At 38.2% G+C, this 16,137-nt stretch overlaps 1 protein-coding gene across 5 annotated transcripts in view; it reads left to right on the top strand.

The window, feature by feature from the left end:
• The window catches only part of UIMC1 (ubiquitin interaction motif containing 1), a 140,374-nt gene that overhangs the window by 46,180 nt on the left and 78,057 nt on the right, over positions 1-16,137 (top strand). For all 5 annotated transcript variants that reach the window (XM_057728363.1, XM_057728354.1, XM_057728388.1 and 2 more), the window contains one exon: positions 8,385-8,469. In XM_057728363.1, the coding sequence (XP_057584346.1) occupies positions 8,385-8,469 (85 nt within the window). The remainder of the gene's footprint in view (positions 1-8,384; positions 8,470-16,137) is intronic.

Genomic DNA, 16,137 nt, shown 5'->3' on the forward strand with positions numbered 1-16,137 from the left:
TCTTGCTAGAGGTTTATCGATTTTATTTATCTTCTCAAAGAAGCAGCTTTTAGTTTTGTTGAATTTTGCTATTGTTTTCTTTGTCTCTATTTCATTTATTTCTGCTCTGATCTTTATGATTTCTCTCCGTCTACTAACTTTGGATTTTGTTTGCCCTTCTTTCTCTAGTTTCTTTAGGTGTAAGATTAGATTGTTTATTTGGGATTTTTCTTGTTTCTTGAGGTAAGATTGTGTCGCTATAAACTTCCCTCTTAGAACTGCCTTTGCTGCATCGCATAGGTTTTGGGTAGTTGTGTTTTCATTGTCATTTGTCTCTAGGTATTTTTTGATTTCCTCTTTGATTTCTTCAGTGATCTCTTGGTTATTTAGTAGTGTATTGTTTAGCCTCCATGTGTTTGTGTTTTTTAGTTTTTTTCCTGTAATTGATTTCTAATCTCAAAGTGTTGTGGTCAGAAAAGATGCTTGATACGATTTCAGTTTTCTTGAATTTACCAGGGCTTGATTTATGACCCAAAATGTGATCTATCCTGGAGAATGTTCCATGTGCACTTGAGAAGAATGTGTAATCTGCTGTTTTTGGATGTAATGTCCTATAGATATCCATTAAATCAAGCTGTGTCATTTAAGGCTTGTGTTTCCTTGTTAATTTTCTGTGTGGATGATCTGTCCATTGGTGTAAGTGGGGTGTTAAAGTCCCCCACTGTGATTGTGTTACTGTCGATTTCCTCTTTCATAGTTGTTAGCATTTGCCTTATGTATTGAGGTGCTCCTATATTGGGTGCCTATATATTTATAATTGCTATCTCCTCTTTTTGGATTGATCCCTTGGTCTTTATGTAGTGTCCTTTCTTGTCTCTTGTAACATTTTTTATTTTAAAGTCTATTTTATCTGATATGAGTATTGCTACTCTAGCTTTCTTTTGATTTCCATTTGCATGGAATATCTTTTTCCATCCCCTCACTCTCAGTCTGTATGTGTCCCTAGGTCTAAAGCGGGTCTTTTGTAGGTAGCATATATATGGGTCTTGTTTTTGTATCCATTCAGCCAGTCTGTGTCTTTTGGTTGATGCATTTAGTCCATTTACATTCAAGGTAATTATCGATATGTATGTTCCTATTACCATTTTCTTAATTGTTTTGTGTTTGTTTTTGTAGGTCCTTTTCTTCTCTTATGTTTCCCGCTTAGAGAAGTTCCTTTAGCATTTGTTGTAGGGCTGGTGTGGTGGTGCTGAATTCTCTTAACTGTTGCTTGTCTGTAAAGCTTTTGATTTCTCCATCGAATCTGAATGAGATCCTTGCTGGGTAGAGTATTCTTGGTTGTAGGTTCTTCCCTGTCATCACTTGAAATATATCATGCCACTCCCTTCTGGCTTGCAGAGTTTCTGCTGAGAAATCAGCTGTTACTCTTATGGGAGTTCCCTTGTATGTTATTTGTCGTTTTTCCCTTGTTGCTTTTAATAACTTTTCTGTGTCTTTAACATTTGTCAATTTGACTACTGTATGTCTTGGCATGTTTCTCCTTGGGTATATCCTGCCTGGGACTCTCTGCGCTTCCTGGACTTGGGTAGCTATTTCCTTTCCCCTGTTAGGGAAGTTTTCAACTATAATCTCTTCCAGTATTTTCTTGGGTCCTTTCTCTCTTCTCCTTCTGGGACCCCTATAATGCGAATGTTGTTGTGTTTAGCGTTGTCCCAGAGGTCTCCTAGGCTGTCTTCAGTTGTTTTCATTCTTTTTTCTTCATTCTTTTCTGCATCAGTGATTATCACCATTCTGTCTTCCAGCTCACTTATTCGCCCTTCTGCCTCAGTTAATCTGCTAGTGGTTCCTTCTAGTGTATTTTTCATTTCAGTTGTGTTGCATGTCTGTGTTTGTTCTTTAATTGTTCTAGGTCTTTGGTAAACTTTTCTTGGAACTTTTTGATCTTTGCATGCAGTCTTTTTTCAAAGTCGTGGATCATCTTCACCATCATTATTCTGAATTCTTTTCCTGGAAGGGTGTCTCTCTCCTCTTCATTCAGTTGTTTCTCTGGGGTTTTATGCTGTCCCTTTATCTGGTACAAAGTCCTCTGCTTTTTCATTTTCTCTATCTTTCTGTGGCTGTGGTTTTCAGTTCCACAAGATGAAATACTGCTGATACTGCTTGATGCTGCTGTCTTCCCTCTTGTGGAGGAAGCTATCTAGGAGGCTCGTGGGTGCTTGCTGATGGGAGGGACTGATGGTGGGTTGGGCTGGGTGGGCGGAGCTCAGTAAGACTTTAATCCGATTTGGTGGGTGGAGCTCAGTGACACTTTAAGCTACTTGTCTGCCAATGGGTGGGGCTGTGTTCCCACCTTGGTGGTGGTTTGGCCTGAGGCAGCCCAGCACTGGTGCTTACAGGCTCTTTGATGGTGGACTCTGGGAGGGCTCACGCCAATGAGCACTTCTCAGAACCCCTGCCGCTAGTGCCCCTGTCTCCTTGGTGAGCCACAGCTGCCCCCCACCTCTGCAGGCAACCCTCCAACACCAGCAGGTGGGTCTGGTTCAGTCTCCTGTGGGGTCACTGCTCCTTCCCCCGGGTCCTGGTGAGCACACTTTTTTGTGTGCCCTCCAAGAGTGGCGTCTCCGTTTCCCCCAGTCCTGTGGAGGTCCTGCAATCAAATCCCGCTGGCTTTCAAAGTCTGATTCTCTGGGGATTCCTCCTCCTGTTGCTGGACTCCCAGATTGGGAAGCCTGACGTGGGGCTCAGAACCCTCACTTTAGTTGGTGGACTTCTGCAGTATAACTGTTTTCCAGCTTGTGAGTCACCCACCCAGCATTGATGGGATTTGATTTTAATGCGATCGCGCCCCTCCTACCATCTCATTGTGGCTTCTCCTTTGTCTCTGGATGTGGGATGTCTTCTTTGGTGAGTTCCAGTGTCTTTCTGTTGATGACTGTTCAGCAATTAGTTGTAATTCCTGCAAGAGGGAGTGAGCACACGTCCTCCTACTCTGTCGTCTTGATCCCTGATGCACAGTAGCTTTAAATTTAGTCCAGTTTGTCTATTTTATTCTTTTGTTGCTTGTGCTTTGGTGTCATACCCCCCAAAATCATTGCCAAATCCAGTGTCATGGAGCTTTTCCCCTGTGTTTTCCTCTAATTGTTTTTAAATCTTAGCTGTCTTATTTAGGTCTTTGATTCATTTTGTGTTATTAGCTTTTGTGTATGGTTTAAGACAGGGGTCTTACTTCCTTGTTTTGCATGTGCATATCGTTTTCCCAGCACCATATGTTTGTATTTTAAGTTTTCACCTAGCTATGTTTTTATCTTTTATTTGTGTTCCTTATAGGTAGTACAGTGTGATCTTTCTAATTTTATAGAGGCTGATAAACTCTTCTTTTTTAAACTTATATATTTAGACCTTTTATATTTAATAAAGTTATTGCGGTACTTTAAAATGTACCAACTGATTGTTTTTGCATTGCTTTTTTATTTTCCTCCCATTCTTTTTTCTTTTAACGTTAATTAATCAATTAATTATTTTGGCTGCTCCAGGTCTTATTTGTGGCATGTGGGATCTTTGTTTTGGCACATGGGATCTTCGTGTGGCATGCAGGCTCTTAATCACTGCATGTGGACTTGTTAGTTGCCGCAGGCGGACTCTTAGTTGTGGTGTGCAGAGTTCTTAGTTGCGGCGTGTATGTGGGATCTAGTTCCCTGGCTGGGGATCGAACCTGGACCCCCTGCATTGGGAGAGCATAATCTTACCCACTGGACCACCAGGGAAGTCCCCCCATCCTTGGTGATTTTATTTTTCATTATGTAGAAGGTTTGCTGTATTGAACAAGTTAAATCTGTAGAGAAAGATAGACTCAAATTATCTTGCTTCTTCATCCTGTACTCCCTATTCCACACCCCTCACCCCTGTTGATGACCAATTTTATTAATTTCTTTTGTATTCTTACATTGCTTTAAAGCAAAAAGAAGCCCATTCGTGTTTTCTTAATTCCACTTCCTTTTATGTGAAATGTAGCATATGTGTTTTCATTTTGTTCTTTTCTCTGAAGTATCCTATAGGTTATTCCTTTCATTTTCTCATTGTTTTCTTGTATTTCTTCAGTGACTCTTTTAGATTTTTACTTGAATCTGTTTTCCTTTGGAGACCCATTTTTCTTTCTTGAGGTGGTTTTATCTATTTTCATTTTTTTCTTGAATTTTATTGTTTCATTTGTTCCTTTTTTTTGTCAAACCGGTTTATGGTCTGAGTTTTAAATTCTGATTCTAGATTTTTCTTAACGTGTAGATGATTCTTTGAAAGTTTTTTGGAATATGTTAATTTCCTTTTCTGGGTTGTGAGTAGAGGAGACTCTTCATAAACTGAAATGTTTTTATTTGCATTTTATCTTTCTGTTTTTTAGTTGGTTAGTTTGGAGTTTCTTTTTTTCGTATTATCATTTAGTGGACAAAAGCTTCCTTTTTGTCACGGTAGTGTACTTCAGTAGAGTTTCTTTTATGGATGGTTTTATTGATATTAGTGGACTTGGGAGGGTGGGGAGGAGCAGTTGGCATTTTTCAGTTTTTTTCTTCAAGACTCTTCATTTTTCCTCCATCCTTTCTTTTTCTTTCATGAATCTGAGGGGTACCACCTCTTCTTTGTGTATCTCCCTCTTTTCCAGTAGCAGTGCATCTCTGTGGCTACCATTTTTGTTCCTCTCTCTTTCAAGCCATTCAAAATACAGCTGATTGTGTGAAGTACTGCATCTTGGGCCAGTGTTTGGCCTTAGTGTTAACATTCTAATTCTGAGGGTGATTTGTGCTTTAAGTTTTTCATCTCTTTTTCTTATTTTTCATGGAGTTTCTTAAGCGTTCCCTTTCTCTTTTCTGTGTACTTACAGACTTGCAGCCACAGTGGGAGCTCTGTTAGAATTTGTTGTTTATTTCTCTGCTAACTGGTTATTTGAAGTTTGTGGTATGTTTTGTTTCCTAATAATGCTGAAAGCATTGGTCATAGATGGTGTTATTTCTGGTCCCTGTTGGTCTTGTGGTTTTTCTGGGATGATATGTGGAGAGATTCAGATTTAGGTGATTACCATTATCTTCTAGACCTTTCATTTTCAGCCATTCTGGATAACTTTATTATAACCCAGTTTCTTACATATAGGTTTAAGTTGAATTTTCTTAGATTCTGTTATATTCACTGTATTTCTTTTACTATATTCTTTGGTAATATAGTTTCTATATTTTTGGCCCTCTGCTTTTGGCTTGTTTTTGGTATATCTTTTTTGTTTTAGAGTTTATGTTAAAGCCTTTTATAGTTCCTTTCTTCCTTAGTTTTTAAAATTTAGCTTTCTGTAATGCCGAGACCAGCTCGGCGACTCGAGGTGAGTGACGGGTGCCGCAAGCTTGAAGAACACACAGACACAGACTGAAGAGAAAGATGGGACCGGGGGACTCGAGACCTCTAGGATCAAGAGCCTTGCTGATTGATCCCACGTTGCTTTTATTGAGTTCTCGGCATAGTCTAAGGGTCTGACACTCCCAGGTTAATCCCATAAACAATCAAAGGCCTCACATGACTGGGGGCAATGATCTTTGTTTGCCTCCTGGGTCCTGATTTGAGCTGGGTGTGGAGAGCAAAGCAGCCCTGGGGGAAGGAGACCTCTCTCAGAAGGATTAAGGGTCTGTGCCCCACCCGTGTTGGCCCCTCTGTGACTGTGCCTGTCTTAGGTTGTTCCTCCCTTGAGGAATCTTACCCGTCTCTGGCTAACCAGTCATCCTCCAGGGCCAAACACGGTGATATAAGGAAGGCTCTATGCACCACCCCTGTTGGCCCCTTTGCGGCTGTGCCTGTCTTAGGTTGTTCCTCCTCTGAGGAATCTTACCCGTCTTTGGCTAACCAGCCATCCCTCAGGACCAAACAGGGTGATATTAGTCTCCATGCCCCGCACCCTCAGCTCCTCCACTGCTCAAGCAGGACATTCTGAATCCCATCGCTCGGCCCACATACTTCAACATTTTCAATGTTTCAAAAAGGTTCCAGAATGTCTTCCCACACTGTAATCTGGTTTGTCAGTTGTAATTAGTATCCTTTGACTTTCAGTTATAGTGCATAGAATAGTCAGTGAACTTATTCTACTTTCCACTTCTGTCTTCCCTCATTTATTAGTTGTGTCATTTCTGCATATAACATATACATGCTTTTTTCTATTTTCATCTCTACTTTTGTTTTAGTCTTAGTTCTAAAATTAAATATATTAAATATTCACTGTCAGTGCTTTTGCCAAGTTTCCCTAATCATTTTTTAGTTGAATAGTGCTTGTTTTTAATTAGATTTGTTAAGTAGGCCTGTGAGTATAGTATTTCCTGAGTTCTTATGTGTTTGATACTGTTTTTCTGTAGTGTTGGCATCTGAAAGACTGCTTGATGGGATCCAAAATGCTTGGTTTACACATTTTTTTCCCTTGAGTTTCTTTAAAATGCTGTCTTCTTGTATTTTTGTTTTGTATGTTGCATTTGGTAAGTCCAGTTTCTTTTCTTTTTTTTTTTTGGTAAGTGATTAGGCCTTTTGTTAATCTGAATGCTGTAAGAATTTTTCTTTAGGGTGAGATAGGTATATTAGTATTATGTCTGGAAATTGGTTGGTCATAGTTCATTTTTTCAGGTAAATTGTGTGTACTTGCAGTTTGTAGATTCAGATCTTTTCTCCCTTGTAAATTTTTTTTTTGACTGTAGTCTTTTTTTTTTTTTTTTTTTTTTTGGGCACACGGGCTTAGTTGCTCCGCGGCATGTGGGATCTTCCTGGAGCTGGGATTGAACCCGTGACCTCTGCATTGGCAGGCGGATTCTTAACCACTGCGCCACCTAGGAAGCCCTTGACTGTAGTCTTAATGTTAGTTTGTTGCATTGTTTTGTCTTCTTCTTCAGAGACCCCAATTATACATTTATTGGATCACCTTTGCTTGTATTCTTTTTTTCGTTTTTAATGACATTTATTGTTTTCTTTCTCATTGTATGAGCAGTATGTGTTCATTGCAGACAATTAGAAAAAAAATAAAAGCCTAAACTAAAAAATGACAATCACCCATAATCTCCACCCTCTAGAGATAAGCACCATTAGCATTTTGATGCATTTCCTCCCAGTGTCTACACAAACACACACAAACACACAGACACACACACGCACACACACACACACACACAGAGTAATTGAAGTATAATTTACCTACAACACCGTATTAGTTCCAGGTGCACAAAATAGTGATTTGCATCCATTTTATTCCATCAGCAGTATGAGAGTACTTGTTTCCCCAGAATAAGTATTTTATAAAAGATTTTCATTTTTACTATTAATATAGGTTAAAAAAGGTATCTATATAATTATTATGATTTGCATATGTATGAGCCCCTTGTTATGTTTTTCTGTGAAGTGTCTTATATTCTTTGCCTATGGGAGGAAACTAAATATTGGTCTTTGTATTGATTTGTAAGAGCTCTTTATGTATAAGGAAAATTAGCCCTTTATCTGTTAAATATGTTGCATACTTTGCCCCAGTTGTTCTGTTGCATTTTAAAGTACTGATTTAAAAGTGAATGTGCTCTGAGTTTAAACTTCATTGATTATTAAACGTTGAATCAAGCTTTCTCTGAACTTGGGTGCATACTTGCTGGTATTTTGTGGATGGGCCAATTTTTATATGAGCTTGTATGTGACAGATAATTATGTCAATATATTACAATTTTTGTTTTTTTTATTTATTTTTGGCCACTTTGGGTCTTCGTTGCTGTGCATGGGCTTTCTCTAGTTGTGACGAACGGGGGCTACTCTTTGTTGTGGTGCAGTGGTTTCTCAGTGCGGTGGCTTCTCTCATTGTGGAGCACAGGCTTTAGGAATGTGGGCTCAGTAGTTGTGGCACACGGGCTTAGTTGTTCTTGTGGCATGTGGGATCTTCCATGACCAGGTGTCAAACCCATGTCCTCTGCATTGGCAGGCAGATTCTTTTTTTTTTCCTGTCTTTTTTTTTTTTTTAAGAACTTTTATTGAGATACAGTTAACATACAATTAACTGCATATATTTAGAGTGTACAATTTGGTATCCCAATCTGCCAGTTCATTCCCCCTCAACCCTCCCCGCTTTCCCCACTTGGTGTCTGTATGTTTGTTCTCCACATCTGTGTCTATTTCTGGCAGGTGGATTCATAACTGCTGCACCACCAGGGAAATCCCTATTACAATTTTTAACTTTTATTTGTTCTGAATCTACATTTTCCTTTTTCTACCATAAGAATCTTTTTTTTATGTTTTCTGTGAACATTTACAACAGCCACTGATTCTTCAGAGGCTCATGACCTCTGTTAGCCGTAGAGGAGGTGGAAAGAGTCCTACTTTTAATGGCAGTCACCCTGATCATATTTCTTGTTTTGCAACAGGAACCAAAGGAGGAGAATGGATTGCAGAAAACGAAGACAAAACAGTCGAATAGAGCAAAGTATTTGGCTAAAAGAAAAATTGCACGTATGTTTTCATTTTCTTATTCAGAATGGTTTGGAAATTACAGCAATCACAGAGTTGACACTAGTTTCTTCATTAAGAAGAGGTTTCTCTGAATAAGGGTGTGTGTGCTTCCTGTTAATTCTGGATTCCATTAAAATTTGTCGGGATCATAGTTTACTATAGCGTATACAGCTGACTTATTAAAAACAATGTTGAAATTAAAAATGTGACCTTCAGAGTTAGGCACACTTGAATGTAAATCTTTGCTTCAGCTTACCTTAGGCAAGCCACTGCATTCAGCCTACCTATTTTTTTCATTAAAATTTTAAGAGAAAAACTCTTCTGTGTGTCTCCTATGCTCTCAGCACTTCACTCTGGTCATCAAATGTATAGGTCTTTTTTTCCCCACACCAAGCAGTTCTCCAGCTCTCTGGTAGACACTGGGTGCCCTACAATTTAAGGAAATGTGACACTATCAGATACCACAAGTTAAGGGCTTAATTCTGCAGAACTACCTCTTCTTTTAGATGGCAGTTGCAAGCCCAGATTGTTACCTGTGCTTCTGACTGACTGGCTGTAAATTAGAGGTTCCCATGACGCCTTCCTTGGGTTTGATTAATTTGCTAAAATAGCTCTCAGAATTCAGGGGAACAGTTTACTTATTAGATGACAGGTTTACTGTAAAGGATATAACTCAGAAACAGCCAGAGGGAAGCGGTGCATAGGGCAAGATATAGGAAAAGGGGTGGGATCTCCATGTCCTCTCCAGGTATGTCACCCTCCCAGTACCTTCACATGTTCCCCAGTCTGGAAGCTCACCAAACATTGTAGTTCAGCTTTTTTATGGAGGCTTCATTATGCAGGTACGGCTGATTAAAGCATTGGCCATTGGAGATTGGTTCAATTTCCAGCCAGCTCCTCTCCCTTCCCTGGAGGTTGGGGAGTTGGAATGAAAGTTCTAATCCTCTAGTACCTTGGTTGGTTGCCCTGGCAACCAGCCCACACCCTTAGGGGCTTTCCAAAAGTAAGTTCATTAACATAATCTCTTGGTGTGTGGGAAAAGGGGATTGTTATGAATAACAAAAAAACACCTTTATTGCTTTTTTCATTTAGGAAATTGCAAGAGTATTAGGAGCTCTGTGCCAGGGGCAAAGATTAAATATATATTTATTATTATAAATTGCAATATCACAAAAATCCTTTGTTGAAAGTTTTTTCTCTTCTGACTTTGTTGTGCAATTGTGAAGTTATTTAATAATTACTGTATTTTTGCATTTTAATTTCTTGTGAGATGTTTTAAGTATATCAGTGAACTTTTCAAAAGGAATGATAACTAGCTGAAATTATTATAACAGTTGATCACAGATAAAGACAGGTTTTTTTCACTGTTAATTTGAATTTTGATGATTTAAGGTATAATTCTCAGACTTGTAAAATTAACCGTAATTTTTGTTGTTGTTGTTGCTAAATCATTGTGTTATATCTAGAAGTGGCTGTCACTGTGGTTAGATATGTTGAATGTACTCAGGTTATTTTCAGTCCTGAGAATTATTGATAATAGTTTCTTGTGGGGGTGCAAAATATTTATCAATTGATATTTAGGTTTTTGTCACCATTGGTAGACTATTGATAGTTGTCTGCTTGTTGTCTGTGTTTTACTTTCTTATTTACCAGTCTTAAATTTTTTTAAAATTCAACCTGATAATTTCAGTCTTTTAAATTGTCCTTTACATTTACATTTAATGTAATTATTGATATAATTGGATTAAAATCTGTCATTTTGAAAGCCGTTTTATTTGTTCCAGTTGTTCTTTCTTTTTTCAGTTCTTTTTTTTGTATTTGTTGAGTATTAGTTTATGATTCCATTTAATTTCTACTATTGACTTAATTATATCTCTTTTTAAAAATATTTAGTGGTTGCTCTAGAGTTTGTGGTACACATGTTTAATTAATCAGTTACCTTCAAATAATGTCATATGGTTTCACACATAGTGTAAAGACTCCCAATTCCTTTCTACCCTCCTTTGTGTTTTTTTTGCCATACATTTTATTTTTGCATATATTATAACATGCAATACATTGATACTATTTTGCTTTAGATAGTTAATTGACTTTTAGAGCAGTGGAAATAAAAAATGAAGAATTACATATTTTCCTTTATTTGTGCCATCTCAAGGGCTGCTTATTTCTTTGTGTAGATCCCTGTTTCTGTCCAATGTCACGTTTTTTTCTGCTGGAAGAGCTTCCTTTATCACTTATTTTAATGTAGATCTGTTGCCAGTTAATTCTGTATTTTATTTTTGTTTGAAAAAGTATTTCTCCATTTTTATGGTAATTACTTTATTGAGATATAACACATACTCATTTTTTTTAAGAACTTTTATTGAGATACAGTTAACAGACAATAAACAGCATGTATTTAGAGTGTACAATTTGGTGTCCCAATCTCCCAATTCGTTACCCCCAAAACCCTCTCTGCTTTCTCCACTTTGTGTCCATATGTTTGTTCTCTACATCTGTGTCTCTATTTCTGCCTTGCATTTCCTCTTTCATAGTTGTTAGCATTTGCCTTATGTATTGAGGTCCTCCTATATTGGGTGCATATATATTTATAATTGTTATCTCCTCTTCTTGGATGGATCCCTCGATCTTTATGTAGTGTCCTTTCTTGTCTCTTGTAACATTTTTTATTTTAAAGTCTATTTTATCTGATATGAGTATTGCTACTCCAGCTTTCTTTTGATTTCCATTTGCATGGAATATCTTTTTCCATCCCCTCACTCTCAGTCTGTATGTATCCCTAGGTCTGAAGCGGGTCTTTTGTAGGTAGCATATATATGGGTCTTGTTTTTGTATCCATTCAGCCAGTCTGTGTCTTTTGGTTGATGCATTTAGTCCATTTACATTCAAGGTAATTATCGATATGTATGTTCCTATTACCATTTTCTTAATTGTTTTGTGTTTGTTTTTGTAGGTCCTTTTCTTCTCTTATGTTTCCCGCTTAGAGAAGTTCCTTTAGCATTTGTTGTAGGGCTGGTGTGGTGGTGCCGAATTCTCTTAACTGTTGCTTGTCTGTAAAGCTTTTGATTTCTCCATCGAATCTGAATGAGATCCTTGCTGGGTAGAGTATTCTTGGTTGTAGGTTCTTCCCTGTCATCACTTGAAATATATCATGCCACTCCCTTCTGGCTTGCAGAGTTTCTGCTGAGAAATCAGCTGTTACTCTTATGGGAGTTCCCTTGTATGTTATTTGTCGTTTTTCCCTTGTTGCTTTTAATAACTTTTCTGTGTCTTTAACATTTGTCAATTTGACTACTGTATGTCTTGGCATGTTTCTCCTTGGGTTTATCCTGCCTGGGACTCTCTGCGCTTCCTGGACTTGGGTAGCTATTTCCTTTCCCCTGTTAGGGAAGTTTTCAACTATAATCTCTTCCAGTATTTTCTTGGGTCCTTTCTCTCTTCTCCTTCTGGGACCCCTATAATGCGAATGTTGTTGTGTTTAGCGTTGTCCCAGAGGTCTCCTAGGCTGTCTTCAGTTGTTTTCATTCTTTTTTCTTCATTCTTTTCTGCATCAGTGATTATCACCATTCTGTCTTCCAGCTCACTTATTCGCCCTTCTGCCTCAGTTAATCTGCTAGTGGTTCCTTCTAGTGTATTTTTCATTTCAGTTGTGTTGCATGTCTGTGTTTGTTCTTTAATTGTTCTAGGTCTTTGGTAAACTTTTCTTGGAACTTTTTGATCTTTGCATGCAGTCTTTTTTCAAAGTCGTGGATCATCTTCACCATCATTATTCTGAATTCTTTTCCTGGAAGGGTGTCTCTCTCCTCTTCATTCAGTTGTTTCTCTGGGGTTTTATGCTGTCCCTTTATCTGGTACAAAGTCCTCTGCTTTTTCATTTTCTCTATCTTTCTGTGGCTGTGGTTTTCAGTTCCACAAGATGAAATACTGCTGATACTGCTTGATGCTGCTGTCTTCCCTCTTGTGGAGGAAGCTATCTAGGAGGCTCGTGGGTGCTTGCTGATGGGAGGGACTGATGGTGGGTTGGGCTGGGTGGGCGGAGCTCAGTAAGACTTTAATCCGATTTGGTGGGTGGAGCTCAGTGACACTTTAAGCTACTTGTCTGCCAATGGGTGGGGCTGTGTTCCCACCTTGGTGGTGGTTTGGCCTGAGGCAGCCCAGCACTGGTGCTTACAGGCTCTTTGATGGTGGACTCTGGGAGGGCTCACGCCAATGAGCACTTCTCAGAACCCCTGCCGCTAGTGCCCCTGTCTCCTTGGTGAGCCACAGCTGCCCCCCACCTCTGCAGGCAACCCTCCAACACCAGCAGGTGGGTCTGGTTCAGTCTCCTGTGGGGTCACTGCTCCTTCCCCCGGGTCCTGGTGAGCACACTTTTTTGTGTGCCCTCCAAGAGTGGCGTCTCCGTTTCCCCCAGTCCTGTGGAGGTCCTGCAATCAAATCCCGCTGGCTTTCAAAGTCTGATTCTCTGGGGATTCCTCCTCCTGTTGCTGGACTCCCAGATTGGGAAGCCTGACGTGGGGCTCAGAACCCTCACTTTAGTTGGTGGACTTCTGCAGTATAACTGTTTTCCAGCTTGTGAGTCACCCACCCAGCATTGATGGGATTTGATTTTAATGCGATCGCGCCCCTCCTACCATCTCATTGTGGCTTCTCCTTTGTCTCTGGATGTGGGATGTCTTCTTTGGTGAGTTCCAGTGTCTTTCTGTCAATGACTGTTCAGCAGTTAGTTGTAATTCTGGTGCTCTTGCAAGAGGGAGTGAGCATATGTCCTCCTGCTCCACCCTCTTGATCCTGTTTCCCTCACATACTCTATTTATTTATTTATTTATTTATAAATATTTATTTATTTATTGCCTGCATTGGGTCTTCATTGCTGCACATGGGCTTTCTCTAGTTGCTGCGAGCTGGGCTACTCTTCATTGTGGTGTGCAGGCTCCTCATTGTAGTGGCTTCTCTTGTTGTGGATCATGGGCTCTAGGCACGTGGGCTTCAATAGTTGCGGCACATGGGCTCAGTAATTGTGGCTCACCAGCTCTAGAGCATAGGCTCAATAATTGTGGTGCACAGGCTTAGTTGCTCTGTGGCATGTGGACTCTTCCCAGGGCAGGGCTCAAACCCGTGTCCCCTGCATTGGCAGGCAGATTCTTTACCACTGCACCACCTAGGAAGTCCACTCAATTTATTCATCATAAAATACTTTCATCTTTGAAAGTATACAGTGGGTTTTAGTATATTAACAGAGTTGTGCAACCATCACCACAGTTTAATTCTAGAATGTTATCGTCACTCCAAAAAGAAAGCCCTTACACTTAACCAGTAACCCAAAGCTCTCATCCCACCCAACTCTAAGCAGCTATTAATTTACTTTCTGTTTCTATAGATTTGCCTAATCTGGACATTCCATATAAATGGAATCATATGATATGTAGTCTTTCATGAGTGGCTTTTTTCACTTAGTTTACTTTTTTCAGATTATGTATGTTTTGGCATGTATTACTACTTCATTCTTTTGTTTCTGGATGTTATTCCACAATATTGCTGTATCATATTTTGTTTATCTAGTAATCATTTGATGGACATTTGAGTTGTTTCTCCTCTTTGACTATTATGACTAAAGTTGCTGTCAACATTCAAGTACAAGTTTTTTTATGTGGACATATGTTTCCATTTCTCTTGAGTAATATACCCAGGAGTGGAATTCCTGGGCCATATGGTAACTCAATAGTTAATTGTTTGAGAAATTGCCAGGCTGCTTTCTAAAATGGCTGCATCATTTTACATTTCCCCCAGCATCATATGAGAGTTCCAGTTTCTCCATATCCTTGCTAACACCAAATTTCCGTTATTTTCACCCATTATAGCCATCTTAGTGGGTGTGAAGTGGTATCTCATTATGGTTTTGACTTGCATTTCTCTAATGACTAATGGTGTTAAGCATCTTATCATGTGCTTATTGGCCATTTCTTTGGTCATTAAATTTTTTTTTTGACTGTGGTAAAATACACATAATATAAAATATTTAACCATTTAGAAATGTTTTTATCATGAAGGGACTTGTTGAATTTTGTCATATGCTTTTTTTTGTCTATTGAGATGATCATATGGATTTTGTCTTTTGTCGATTTGGTGTATTAATTGATTTTCATATGTTAAGTCAACCTTCCATTCCTGGGATAAATTCTATTTTGTCATAGTGTGTAATACTTTTTATATTTTTTCTAGATTTATCATGCTAACATTATGTTTAGAATTTTTGCATTTATGTTCATAAGAGATATTGTTCTGTAGTTTTCTTTGTGATGTCCTTGTCTGGATTTGGTATCAGGCTATTACTGGCTTCAGAGAATGAATTAAATGTTGTATCCTCCAGTTCTGTTTTTGGAAGAGATTGTGAAGAGTTGGTGTTATTTTTCTTTAATTGTTGGACAGAATTCACCAGTGAAGCCATCTGGGCCTAGGCTTTTCTTGGTGGATAGCTTTTAGTTACTAATTCTATTTCTTATCTGTTGTAGTTCTATTCAGATTTTCTATTTTTCTTGAGTCAACTTTGGTAGTTTGTCTTTTATTTTTATATTTGTTAGTAATATTTCCACTGCCATTCTGCTTTAGGTTATTTGAGTCTTCTTCCCCCCCTCCCCCCGCTCAAATCTAACTCAAGGTTTGTCAATTTTGTTAAAGTTTTCAAAAAACCAACTTTTTATCTCATTTTTCTTGTTTTACTATTTTTTATTAATTTGTCCATTATTCTTTATTATTTTCTTTTTTTTCTGCTTTCTTTAGATTTAGTTTGCTCTTTTTTTTTCCCCTATGTCTTAAGATAGAAGTTTAGGTTATTTGTTTGAAATCTTTCTTTTTTAATACAGGCGTTAGATAGATGTAAATTTCACTTTAAGTAGTGCTTTAGCTAAATCCTTTAAGTTTTCAAGACATATTTTCATTTTCATTTATCTCAAAGTATTTTCTACTTTCCCATTGTAATTTTTTCTTTGACCCTTTGGTTATTTAGGAGTATTTTGTTTAATTTCCATGTATCTGTCCATTCCCCAGTTTTTTCTTTCTGTTATTTCTAATTTCACTCATTATGGTTGGAAAACATACCTTGTATGTTTTTTTACCTTTCTGTGTTTATTGAGGCTTGTTTTATTGCCATCATACGTTCTATCCTGGAGAATATTTCATGTGCACTTGAGGAAAATGTATATTCTGTGGTTTTCGGATAGAGTGTTCTGTAGATATCTGTTTGGTCTGGTTGGATTATAGTGTTGTCTTCTATTTACTTGATGTTCTGCTTAGTTCTCCCTTTTACTGAAAGTAGTTGATTGAATCGTCTTCATTTTTGAGAAATACTTCTCTTGGCTATAGGATAATGGTTTGACAGTTTTTTCTTTCATCATTTTCAAGATGCCACTTTATTATCTTCTGGCTGCAGAGTTTTTGATGAGTAGTTGGTTTTAATACTTATCTTTGTTCTATTGAATGTAACATGTTTTTCTCTCTGGCTTCCTTCAATATAGTCAGTATTTTTTTTTTTTTTTTTACCCATTTGAATATGATGTTTAGGTATGAGTTTCTTTGTGGGGGTTATGGAATGTATTATCTTATTTTTCTTTTTGTTTTTTTAATAAATTTACTTATTTGTTGGCTGCTTTGAGTCTTTGTTGCTGCATGTGG

The sequence above is a fragment of the Hippopotamus amphibius genome, chromosome 1 (assembly GCF_030028045.1).
Source record: "Hippopotamus amphibius kiboko isolate mHipAmp2 chromosome 1, mHipAmp2.hap2, whole genome shotgun sequence".
NCBI lineage: Eukaryota > Metazoa > Chordata > Mammalia > Artiodactyla > Hippopotamidae > Hippopotamus > Hippopotamus amphibius.